The sequence below is a fragment of the Euprymna scolopes genome, chromosome 15 (assembly GCF_053919585.1).
Source record: "Euprymna scolopes isolate OS-2025 chromosome 15, ASM5391958v1, whole genome shotgun sequence".
Lineage (NCBI taxonomy): Eukaryota > Metazoa > Mollusca > Cephalopoda > Sepiida > Sepiolidae > Euprymna > Euprymna scolopes.
The window spans coordinates 55308974-55322764 of record NC_136496.1 but is presented as its reverse complement, the minus strand read 5'-3'; the positions used below and the strand labels follow the sequence as shown (position 1 = coordinate 55322764).

General features: G+C 30.8%; 1 protein-coding gene across 2 annotated transcripts in view; it reads right to left on the bottom strand.

Moving 5' to 3' along the window:
• Positions 1-13791, bottom strand: part of LOC145293835 (GRIP1-associated protein 1-like) — a 690744-nt gene that overhangs the window by 290832 nt on the left and 386121 nt on the right. For both annotated transcript variants that reach the window (XM_080140492.1, XM_080140494.1), the window contains one exon: positions 10368-10478. In XM_080140492.1, the coding sequence (XP_079996618.1) occupies positions 10368-10478 (111 nt within the window). The remainder of the gene's footprint in view (positions 1-10367; positions 10479-13791) is intronic.

The following is a 13791-nucleotide window of genomic DNA, read 5'->3' as shown; positions in this document are numbered from 1 at the left end:
ATTGAAATTTTATGTTGCAGCAAGGGTTGCCTAATCACTAACTGTGACAAAATGTCGAAAACCTGCTGAATTTCTTTCATTTCTCAAAACAATCATGGTGTCAGTGATTGGGTGGGAAGAAAAACAGTAATGTTGAATTAAATCCTGAAGCAAGAGACAATTTATTTATTTATTTGGAAAATCTGCTGGGTCATATTCCAGAAATGGCATCATTTTTCTAAAAAAAAAGTTATAGTGTCAGTGGTGGGGAAGAAAACTGACACAATAATGTTGAAATTTTGGTGAAGCAAGGGTCTCCTAATCACTAATTATGTTAATATGTTTATGTATTAATTTGAAAAACTCGCTGAGTCATCTTCCAGAAATTATCATGCCAGTGGTGGTTGCTGTAGGAGAAGAAACACAGTAATGATGAATTTTATGGTGAAGCAAGCCAATGTATTTATGTATTAACTAGCATGGGTGCCCGGCGTTGCCCGGGTGTTTGGAGGTGTATGCTGAGCAAAAAAAAAGGGGGTAATTTTTTAAACTTTGACCCCTATTATGACCCCTGAAAATTTATTGTTTTGGGCTCAAATCAAGTTATTAAGTTAGATCCATGTCCACGGAAGCTATATCTAAAATTTAAAGTGTGTAGACCCAAAATTGTCGGAGAAGTTTGGTAGAGTTCTCAAAGCTCAAATCGTTGAACTTTGACCCCTTAATCGCCAAATTTCTGGCTAAAAACCGATCACATAGATTTTTCCAAATCTCAGTACCCTGTATATCAAATTTCGAGTCTGTAGACTAAAAATTGACAGAGTTATTTCGTAGGGAAATGTACACACACACACACACACACACACACACACACACTTTCACTTTTATAGATATATAGATTTAAAATTTGAGTCTGACAGAATGACAAAATTATATTGCAAACCGATATATTAAACAAACGAACTTCAAAGAGACAAATGAACACATAAGTAAAAACAATTTGTATTAGAAAACATTTATTATTCCACGTCTTTTTTTTACAGACCTGACGACTGAGGTTCGCTCTTAATAAAAATTGTTTTTTATAGTATTAATTTTGACTTCCTTTTTCATAAAAAACTATAAAAAAAAATCAAGAAAGAAAAGAAATTTAATTTTATTTTTTCATTAATTTCTTTCTGTGCAAAGCAATTCTTTCAAACTTACTCTGTTTCCAAAATGTTTTTATTTTATTCCCCTCCCCCTTTATTCATTTTCCTCCGCATCCTGGCAAGATTACTGTACACATAGATTCGAAAAAATAGTCAAAAACAAATATATAAATAAATGTTATCAAAGGCAAGATAAGTTACTTTTCTACCTAACTGGATATCTTTTTTGTGTTTTTATTCAATGTAATATATTTATTCAGCTCGAAAAACATAGTGTTTACCGATGTGTTGGAAAATTCAAGATGGCGTCTCACACCCTCTTTAACACCGTAAGTTTGGGAAAAGGTGTTATAAATAAAAAACTATACAAAATACTATTAAAAACCCGCCGAATATATGTCAACCTATGTCACGGTAACATATATTGAGCGAGTTTTTAACAGTATTTTAACAGGGCACATCGTAAAAACTGACCCATTAATTTTCCTGAAGTAAAAACTATATCGTTTTTAAACTTTTAAAACTGTACATTATAAAAAGAAAACTGTTCGAGTGATTTTTTTTTTTTTTACATGGGTGTCACCACTTATCAAGGCCCAGAGGCCACTCAAGGATAAGGGTTAATAGGTATACATTAGTCATTGTGATTTTAGCATAGTAAACAGTGGGAATTTTGTAACTTGGATTACTTGAAAAAGAAAACTGTTCGAATGATTGAAAATGAAAACAAAATAACAATGTAAATATAAGAAAAAAACAAAAACAAACGAAGTTTCCGTTTCAGGAACCCGAGTTTAATTTTATGTCGTAATCATTCAACTCGTTAGCGGTTTTATTCAGCGATTAGGGATAACCATACGACATATCTAATTACCAAAGCGATTTTTTTTTAATTTTTCTTTTTTTATTAAAACTAAACCTGTTTAGTTTTAATGAACCAATTTTTTTAAAGCCAACACTTTAGTTATTTTGAGAGCGTGCAACTGCACCCGAAAGGTTGATTAGGAAACTCCAAATCCTTTTATGACTCGAAAAAAAAAGGGCTTTTTATCGGCTTAAATGATAAACTAATGTTAAATATTAGTATTTGCCATCGATTCTGAAATAAAATGAAATCCTGACATTGTGATCATTTTTGCAGGTGTTATGTGCCAAATATTGAAATAAGAATGTTTAAATTCAATTATTGTAATTTAAGTCTTTAATTTTAAAGTCGATTTTATTTATAAAATATCTTTTTAGAAATCAATCTCAAAAACAATCCGAACAATAAATCTCTTTTGTTATGGCTAAGTTTTTGTCAAGGGTAGAAATTATAATAGACAAGTATTCATCCATGATGACATTTTACCGATTTCCTGGTTTACAGGTATTCTTGCTAAATTTCTTCGAAAGAATTGACATAAACAATACTTCAACTAAATACGTATATTTCATGCAATAATGATTTTTATTTCTTCTGACTTTTCCTAAACTAAACATATAACATCGGTTAGGGTTAGTTTAACATTCTGTAAAAGTACCTTCCGTTTTTTTTTGTTTTTTTTTTTTTTTTTTGTACTTCTGCAGAGAAGGTAAAAAACCGATAAAAACTGGATATATTTTTCGTGTTTTTATTCAATTTAACATGTTTATTCAGCTCGAAAAGAATACAGTGTTTACCGATGTGTTGGAAAATTCAAGATGGCGTCTCACACATTCTTTAACACCGTAAGTTTGGGAAAAGGTGTTATAAATAAAAAACTATACAAAATACTATTAAAAACCCGCCGAATATATGTCAACCTATGTCACGGTAACATATATTGAGCGAGTTTTTAACAGTATTTTAACCGGTTTTTTATTTATTACACCTTTTTCCAAACTTACCGTGTTAAAGAGAGAATCGGCCGCCATCTTGAATTTTCCAATACATCGGTAAACACTGTATGCTTTTCGAGCTGAATAAACATGTTAAATTGAATAAAAACACGAAAAATTTGCTTTTGATAACATTTATTTGTTATATATTTGTTTTTTTGCAACTTATTCGAATCTATGTGTACAGTAATACAAACCCGAAATGAATTTAAGACCACGAGTGAAATGAGAAAAAGAAGTCAGCGGGTTTGGTTGCCATAACAACGTGACGGTAGTGAACGTGTGTGTGTGTGCGTGTGTGCGCGTATTTCGTGTAGTTTAGTTTCGTATAATAGTTTCGTATTTTTTTTAATTTGTAAATAACAAGTTATTAAAAAATTAAACCCTTCCAAGATGGACAATAAATAAAGCCATAATATTTTATGGTAAAGGTAAGAGCGTAGAAACGATTGTTTTTTAGGAGATGTGATTATTGGATTAACCAATCAGAAATCGTCTGTGGCACACACACATCTCTGTTTTTATAGATATACTAGCAATCGGTGCCCGGCGTTGCCCAGGTGTTTTGAAGTTAATGCTGAGAAAAAAAAAACGGTCAATTTTTTAAAACTTTGACCCCTATTATGACCTTTTAACATTTATTGTTTAGGGATCAAGTAAAGTTAATAAGTTAGATCCATGTCCAAGGAATCTATATCTAAAATATCACGTGTTTACTGTTTAGACCCAAAATTGTAGGAGGAGTTTGGTAGAGTTCTCAAAGGTCAAATCGTTGAATATATTAAATATTATTTTTTAAAGCAGTTTGGCCTTCAAAATTTCTGTTTGGCCTTTTTCTTCACCGATGAAATCTGGAGACGCAACGGGAATTTTCGGCAAAAAAATGTTGTTACTATGCACATCTATGTAATGAAATACAATTTGTGGCAAAATTTCAGGAAAAACTAATGGATGGTTATCTCGCAATAGTCCGGACAATTCGCTAAATTATCTCGTCAAAACCTTAAATCTCGAATTTTTGTGCATTTTTTTTTTTTGGAGGGGGGGCTAATTTGGCATAATAGTGTCCATTTAATAGTATTATCTTGAAAAAATAAAAAAATAAGGAAAATTACCAAAAAAAAACAAACAAGAACAACAAAAGTGTGCCGTATTTTTAAAAGTTTTATTGCGTTGTTTTTATTTGCTTTTTTTATTTCATCGGTGAAGAAAATGGCCAAACAGAAATTTTGAAGGCCAAACTGCTTTAAAAAATGGCCAAATTCGCGAAATTTGGCCTCGCTATAAAAAAAAAACTTTATCCCATGACGAGTACGTACAATATATTTTTTTTTTAAATATTTCCATTTTTTAATGTCAATAGAAAACTGCAAACGTACCCAAACCCGAAATGTAAAAACCACGATTGAACGCGGGTTTTTTTTTTTTTTTTAGTTTAGTTTCATAATGACGGCCGTGATGTCGGAGGTTCGATTGTTAGATTGTAAGTTAGTTTCGTATCTTTGTAATTTGTAAATCGCAAGTTAGGAAAAAATTAAACCCTTCCAAGATGGACAATAAATAAAGCCATAATATTTTATGGTATCGTTAAAAGCCTACGAACCATAGTTTTTTAGGAGATGTGATTATTGGATTAACCAATCAGAAATCGTCTGTGGCACACACATCTCTGTTTTTATAGATATATAGATAGATAGATTTGGAAATCCTAATGATCCATCTTGTAAAAATGACTTCAGTTTTTTTCAAATTATGGTTGCGTTGGTGAGAAGAGAAATTAGTTCATATATGTTGTACAATAACTGTCAAGAGTAGGCTAAATTATTTCATATATGTATTTACATTACCTATCCAAGGGTAGGTAAAATTATTTAAAACATATGTTGTACATTATTCATCCTAGGGTAGGTAAAATTATTTCATATACGTTCTGTAAATTACCTGGTCTAGGGAAGGTACAATTATTTCATACATGTGCTGTATAATACTCGTCTTAGGGTAGGTAAAATATTATTTTGCTCGATATAGCAAATGATACAGAAATATCACAAGTTTCTTGATCCTATAACAATAACAGATATGTTAAAAAGCAACTTCATTTTTTTTTTTCATTGTTTTATATGGTTCTGAGCAACGCTGGGTAGCCCTGCTAGTATTTAATAAAAAACATTCAAGGTGAATTGGCTCCTTCTTTCCTGAGAGATACTGGATACCAACTGAAGGATGTCTGTATGATAATGAATATTTGAAATCGCCAACTGCACTTATTTGTATTATGATGTTTATACCACAAATACAAAAAGTCAAATAGCAATAAAAATACTAGCAAATGCATGTTGACAACAAATACGTAATAGTTTTTGTGATTATATATATATATTACAGTAGAACAAACCGGTTTCAATTCAGTGAGTGTTCAAATCCTGTTGACTATCCTTGTTGATTTGAAACCAACAATATTATGTAACACCATATATATATATATATATATATATATATATATATATATATATATATATAAGGAGCAAATAGATAATAAAACATGTTAAAAAACACTTTGAAAAAGAGTTAAAACCATATTTAATCTGGAAAGGAACACTTAATAAGTGGATAGTCCTTAATCTGCAGAGTTTCGAAGAAATACTTTCCTTCTCATCAGAGGGTAGGAATTAGCAAAATGCGGGATCGGATTTTGCATACAAAAGTATTTGATGAAACTGCAAGTAAGTCAAAGATCTTACTTGATAACAAAAAGTGAAGCAGAGGGAACATGGTAAAGAAAAAGCTGATTTCACGTGAATGGACAGCCAGGTGAAAGGAAAAGCATCCAATGACGGTAAAATCCAAAAATGTAAATCCAAGAAAGTTAATTTAATTTTCCATTCGCACAAGTAAAATCCAAGGAAATCGCGTAATTGGAAGATGGTCCAAAATAATCCAAGAGGTCGAAATCCGTGGAATAATTCGCAAATATGTACACGGAAAATTGGAAAAAATTCCAATAATATTAATAAAAGAAAAATATGATATGCTTTCAACACGGCTGCCAAGAACAAAGTGCAATTAAAGAAAATCAGTAAAGAAGAGAGAAGAGGAAAAAAAAAAAAAAAGATTAAATGGTGATAGAATTAAATATAAATTAGAAAAGCAAATGTCAAAATGACCCAGACAGGATAATGTTAAAAGGCACAAATAATATAGGGCAAAAAAAAGGATTTTTATTTTATTTTATATATATATATATATATATATATATATATATATATATATTTTGTGTACAGAAAGTTGTTAGTTGAGACAGGTCATTGGTACCGTCGGTTTCAAGCCCGATAATAAGGCCCGTTTAAGGTATCCTTATCGAGCTCTCTTCAGCCAATATTCGTCTTTTTAATTGAGCACTCTGCTGGAATTCTTTTTCCAAAAAAACTAATCGTATATATATATATATATATATATAATAACACTTTCTTTTTCAAAATATTGTTAGGAATATTTTTAAAAAACTTTTTAAGCCAAACAACATTTTTTTTTTTAAAGAGATGTTTATTTACCTTTAAAGATATGAAGCAAGCTTTTACACATATTAGGGCTTTTTCAAGCGATTTTTTTTACTTTTATGAATCATTTTTTTTTTTTCTTGGAGATGTAAAAATCTCTCTGGGTAATGTCTGCTGGATGTTAAAACATTGAGATTTTTGCAGACAAGACAAAAGATACGAGAATTATAGATTCGCAAAATTTTAACAAATCTCAAATATAAAAAAAAAAAAACACATCCAATTCAGACTTAGCTCAAAATGAAGAATGTTCTAAGCCAATAAATACAATTCCATATCTTATCCAATGATTTTTTCAAAAGTGTTGGATATGTCAATAGCCACAAACTTTTAGACTAATTATGCATTTGAGTAAACAAACAAGTATTTCCAAAATTTGTTTTTTCTTTACAATTGTACTTGTAATACAATCTGTAGTGTTATGTTGTTTGCAAATATTAAAACTGAAGTAGCACAAAATGCTTACTTTATTTGACCTTTTGAAGTATGAAACATAAAGAATAAGGTTTATAAAACAGAACGTAAATATCAATAGTGGGTATGTGTTACATATCAAAATGCACTGAGATTCTTAGATTATATATTTTATTTCTTAGTGCTTCTTCAGTATTAGAATGAAAATCAAAAGCCACAAAATTGCATTTTCATTAAAAACCAATTAATTTTTTTATCAATTTCAACTAAAAGCAATGTTATCTACTTAAATGCTATGTCACAATTAGTAACATATTATTGCATTTCAACATAAAATATGTACTTTCATGAATTCACAACTAGTTGATTGCCATTATTTTTCAGTGAAATGTAGTGATAAACTTCAGTTACTCATGTTTATTCTGTTTATTATTTACATGTAATTTGAAATTTCCTTGAAAAATATTTTCATTAATAAGTTTCTATTTAATCAGTTTTTATAATTTTCAGATATTTAACTCATTTCGATTTGATAATTAAGTGAATACCAATAGTTTTAATTGAATATTAATAATATTTCGATTTTTGTTCCTATACTTAAGAAATGACAATCTCTTTATTATTTAAATTGGGTTTGAATTAAATTTAGGATTTATGTAAAGACTATTTTTAATTGTGGTTAATAGTTGTGTGCTAACTACTGTTATAAATAGTCTAAAACTAAAAAGGAATTCAATTTTCATTAGTGGTTTAAATCTATATAATGTAGAAAAATCAGTTCTTGTTGAAGCAGCAAAGTAAACAACATCATGGAGTCTAGTCAATAGTTAAATGGGTAACTATCTAGGAATACCAGGTGCCTTATGTTTGGAAAGTGTCGTGGTAGAATTACTTATGAATGAACTGATCCATATACAATAAATACTGGAAAGCTAGGCATTAATGCAGGGTCTAGATCCAGAGAACCAACAGCTTGTTTGTTGGCTAAGTGAACAACTCACACTTTTGTATTGTTAATTCATTTTTCTACTCTACTTCTGTGCTGTTGTTTTTTCTTGTAACCTTTTAACTAGGGTTATAACACTAGCAAACATAAACGAGCACACCTATAATATTTAGTGACTAATTGTGAACTCAACATGGAGCTCACACATAGCACTTTTCTTTTCTTCACCTATAATACTGACAACTTTTTCAACTCTAACACTGTTTGAACCTTATTTCAAAAAATTATTTCAAACTCATCTTCAACATTGACGTTAAAACAAAAACAATGAAACAACTTCATATTCACAAAAATTTCTAACTACTGGATAACATAAGAATGAGTTGTGACCAATCAATATTCACAAAATATTGGCAATAGATTATAAAGAAAAACTTTTTTTATCTGTTTGTCTCTGTATACTACATAAATAAGTAAATATTCCAGAACAGTGTCAGTTCACAAACATTATTTTTCTCTAAAGAATAGAAAAAAAAGACAACTTTTTTGGAGGAAAAAGTATTGCTCCTAGGAGTTTCCAAATAAAACTAAGTACAACAGGAAAATGAATTACGGTTGCCCCTCCATTAGTTGTTCTAAATAAACTTTGACAAACCAAACACAGTTATTAAAAAAGAAAAGAAACACTTTTGTATGTTCTTGTTAATACATTTTTCTACTCTATTCCCATGTTCTGTTTTCCTTGTAACCATTTAACTAGGGTTATAACAGAAAGTGACTGAAAAGCTGGGAACTATACCTTTCACAAAAGACTTAGACAAAGTAACTACTTTTTAGACACTTTCAAACCTGTGACCCCATGTATTGTCGGAACGGTCATTCAACTAGGTACTGTCCACACTGAGATCACCTGCAGCTCGCAGAAGAAGACAAGGATTAATAGTTTGCTCAAGAGTTTTAGAAAAACTAGAAGTTATAAATGAAATAGTAGGGTAAACTGGAATCTCTGTCAATACTCAGGTGAATGACCATCTGTGAATGCTAGGTGTCATAAGGTGTGAGTTCATTTCTTTTTCTCTGAACTATAGATAAAATGGTATAGTAAACTAGACTAGCATTAATAGAGCAAACAGTTTAAGAGAAGGAAGTTCTCTGCTTATCCCAGCATTGCTTTATGACATCTTTAATTTTTCATTACTTCTGAAATTAAGATAAACCTGAACTAGAAAAGTACAGATAGAGATTTCCCAACACTTGTGTCATGTGGTTGACTTGGCTAGTACAATAGTCTTTATAGAATAATCCAACACCTCATTAGAATAACTGCTACGTGAACTTGGAGTATCATAACATCTTGCTTCATCTGGGAATATTCAAATAATAATAATTTGAAGCCTTAGAGGACAAAAATCCATCTTCTTTATATTCAAGTGTTTATAATTTTGAAATTGATTTAATTTTTCTATTTCAAAGAAATGTTGCCCTTGAGCAATTTATAGATAAAAGCAGTTTTAGCAGAGATTATTTGACAGTTAAAAAGAATTTAAATATATTTAATGATATCCGGCTGCAATAACAAATCTTTATAGATATTGTCATATATTCATCAACATTTCAATCTTTTTGCGGTTGGATGGTTAACAGATGATATAACTGAAGAAGAAAGAAAGAAAACTATTTAAAAACATTTTTCTTTTTCTTTATAATTTTGTCTGACTTTCAACATCTGTAACTTATTCACATCTTTGTCAAGTGGAATAAAGTGAATAGATTTTGTTGGATATCATTTGGTTTATGAATCAAAGACATTTGATTAAGTTGTCAAAGGCAAAACAAATTTTTTAACTTGATAAGAGTCAATTTTACATCAAAATATCATCAGTGAAAAATTTGAAGATGACAGGAAAACAAATAATATGAAATAAAAAAAAAAATGGAAATGGCGATCACATATTATTGTGACCAAACCAATAATCATGGACAAATAGATATAAGTATCTCTCAAAAAAGAACATCTGCCAGATCCAACAGAAAAGCATGTCTGCCCAAACTACTGAAATACACAAACTAACAGATGTTTATCAGTAATATCAAAATGCAAGTGTATCTGCCAGACAAAAATATCAAATGCATCTGCCAAAGGAAACAAGTATCTTAGCCAGATGAAAACACAACACCAGACCTATAGACAAGTGCATCTGACTGATCCATAGAAAAATAGCCAGACTCTAAGATGAGTGCAAAATCATTTGGTTAATCAGAAATACTAGTGACAAGAATGTCTTCTCTGCGCCATCACTATGTAATAAATCCAATTATCGCAGTTAGCTATGATGAACTGTAGAAACTGAATCAAACAAAATAAATTTTTACAAGAAACATTTTTCACTTCATTAAGAGATTTTTTAACACAAAAATTCATCTGATAATAAATAAATAAGTCAAACATTTGTTTCCTACCTCAATTTCTTTTTGAAATTCTACTAACATGTCATCTTTTTCTTTATGGCTGGATTCTTTGACTTTAGTCAAAGTTTGTTCAAATTCGTGTTTGCTTGTATTCAGATTCACCTGAAAAATAAAAAAAATGATTTATATGTTTGAAAATGCTCATTTCAAATAAATATGAAAATTACTGATACAAAAGAAACCAAAAATGTAATCAAAATTTGCAAACTCTGAATTATCTATTATAAATATGTATGAGGAGATATGTGTATATTATAAACATTTATTTTTTTTAACGAGACCACTTATAGCTTACACTAATATGGTTGGCTAGTAATTAGTAAGAAGTTCATATACTATAATCCGACAACCATGGTAGCATGTTTACTTGTAAAGTAAACAATGTACTATAAATATCATAACAGGTACCTTGTTAGAGCTATAGAAATAGTGCACAAAGAACATGTAAAACTTAGGTTCTCTTTGATAGTCCAAGTTTCACATGTTCTTTGTGCGCTATTTATGGGCTAAGTACATGTCATTATGACAGGCACACGAAACTATTGCTTAATAAAAATTAATGTTGAATAACTTTGTTACTTAAAACATACAATATGCACACAAATGATGTACCTACATTCACAAATGCAAACTAACAAAGCAAAGATTTGTATACAACTGCAATAAATTTGGAAATCAATAAAAAGTGAAATATATCTGAAGTGTAAAGCATATCGATTTTTAGTGAGCAATACATGGTTATCTACAAATTATGGTGATCTAAACTAAATTATGAAAACTGCAATTTTGGCCTTGTTGTATCAGGCAGATTGCCCAGACAAAATTGACTCTTTCCCTCCACAGGTTTCTATCTTCCATCGCCTTAGAAAGATCTTCAAATTGTAAGCCAATGTCTTCTGTGTATGTCTTGACAGGTCTTCCTACTTTAGCGGTTCCATGTTTAGGATCCATGCAGACAGCTAATGGTTGGGTGTGTTTTCCAGTTTAAGTTTAACACTGCCTGGAGCATTCTAGTGTAAGTTCCATCTAACTTACTTTCGAGTTTTTTACTGAGAGCCCATGCTGGAGAACCATACAGCAGCACCATCTCCACTACAGCTCAAAAAGTTTTTCTTGATCTGTTCCAAGAGGGTAGATTTCCATTTAACTTTCTGCTGATTCAGTGCACTCCAAGCCTTGGCTATGCTGATATAAAACTTCTTTTCAGTGAATGCAGTGTGACTTCCAAGATATTCAAAGTCATCTACTTGTTTGAGTATTGTTCTGTCTAGGTCAATTGGATCCGTTTGGTGGAAGGACATATATTGTTTTAGTTGAGTTTTTATGCAGTCCAATCATAACAGTTGACTCATCCAGGATATGTAACAACTTCTCTGCATTAACATTGTCATCAGCTAACAGAGCAAAATCATCAGCATAATCGCCATCAGTAACTTTCTTTGCTGGATATCGTCTGCTTCTTGCTGGAGACAATCTTAGGATATATTTGCCATATTGATCAACAGTGTTCAGTATGTAATCAATAAGAATAGAACTAGAGTGTCATCTTGTAGTACACCAGCTTTTATTTCAAAGAAATCGGTGTCACCATTCGGAGAGTGTACAATGGTTTTAATATTCTTATATAGGATCATTATCACTGAAACAGTTTTTTCATCACTACCATATGTCAACAAAATATGTTTCATCCTTTTTCGGAACCGAATCAAAAGCTTTCAAAAAATCTCCAAACAGTAATGTTGCCGGTAGTTGCTTTGCTTTTACTCCTTCTATAATTCTTCTAACAGTCAAAATTTGACTCATTGTTGAGCGGCTTTTTCTGAACTCATTTTGATTTCTTCTGAACATCTCTTCCATTTCAGGTTGTATTCTATTGAGGAGCATCCCATTGTATAGTTTTGCAACTTTTGGCGTAAGTTGCCTCTATAATTATTTGTCTGACTGAGATCTTTGTTTGGAAAAGGAAATATGTAATTTTCAGTTCATGACTTAATTGTACTGCCCTTGCAAATTTTATTACAATAATATAACAAGAGGTCATTAATCATCGGACTACTGTTCTCATTTTGAGTGTGATTTTCACAATGTTTCAGTCAATATAATCTCCGACCTTCTTCAGGTGTATCTTGTCAAACTCAGGAATGTTTCTGTCGAACTTGGGAATTTGGATGGAATAGCAAACGGAACCCTTTATTTACTTCACGGAGGTAGTGTACTCTTTCAAGTGTAATGGGAAAGTGGTCACTTCCATATGAATCTTCTAGTACATTCCATTTGTAATCCAAGGCAAGTGTTGGATCACACAATGTTAAATCAATTAATTTGAATGTACCAGTTCCTGGGTGTAAATAAGTTTGTGTTTTATCATTAAACAGATACAGGTTTTCGTTATTTATTATATTTTCTATAGTTTTTTCTCCTTTTGCTTGTCTTTTCACTTTCCCATACCGCATTGTTAGTGTCTGTGTCTTAGCTGAGAAATCTTGCTGAGGTTTTATTTTATGTTTTGGTTTAGGGCTTTTTGATTCGCTCTGCCTTATGTGTCCTTTCCGGCTCTCGATTAATTCAAATTTATTTTCATTTTCAATTAATACTGTTTCTGTTTTTTATTTATTTTGGTTTTTGGAAGGAGATTTTGTGTTTCCCTGTTCTGCTATATCTTTCTTGATATTGTGTGTTTAATGTCTACTTTTGTACTCATTCGATTTGGCGATGAGTGCCAGAGACTCTGCAGAGGCATCAGATCTTGTGGGATTATTCATTCTATATACCCTCACAAGCATATTCGATACTACGGATATCGGCCTATATAGAGATGACGGACTAGCTATAATAAAAAACTCCAACAAAGTCAAGGGAGAAAACTTTAAGAAAATCATACACAAAGAAATGAAAAAATTAGGCCTAAAAGCGGACGTATCAGCTAACATAAAAATAACAAACTTCCTGGACGTCACGTTAAACTTAGATAAAACACATATGAACCATACTTAAAAGATAACGCTACTCCAATTTACGTAAACCCTAAGTCCAACCACCCACCATCAATTATAAAACACATTCCTAACTCGATCGTAAGTAGACTCAGTAATAACTCAAGCGATGAAAATGCATTTAACAGGTCAACCAATATCTACGAAACAGTCCTAAAAAATAGTGGATACAAAAATCAAATATAAGCAACAAAACACCAACAACTATAATAAAATTAAAAATAGAAGAAAAAGAACTATAATTTGGTATACGGCCCCATACAATCAAATGTTAAAAACAAAACTTGGCAAGAAATTTCTAGATCTTATTGAAAAACACTTTCCCGCAACCAATACCTTACACAAAATCTTCAATAAAAATACCTTGAAGTTATCTTACAGTTGTTGTGAAAATTTATAGATGATAATTAAAGCACATAATA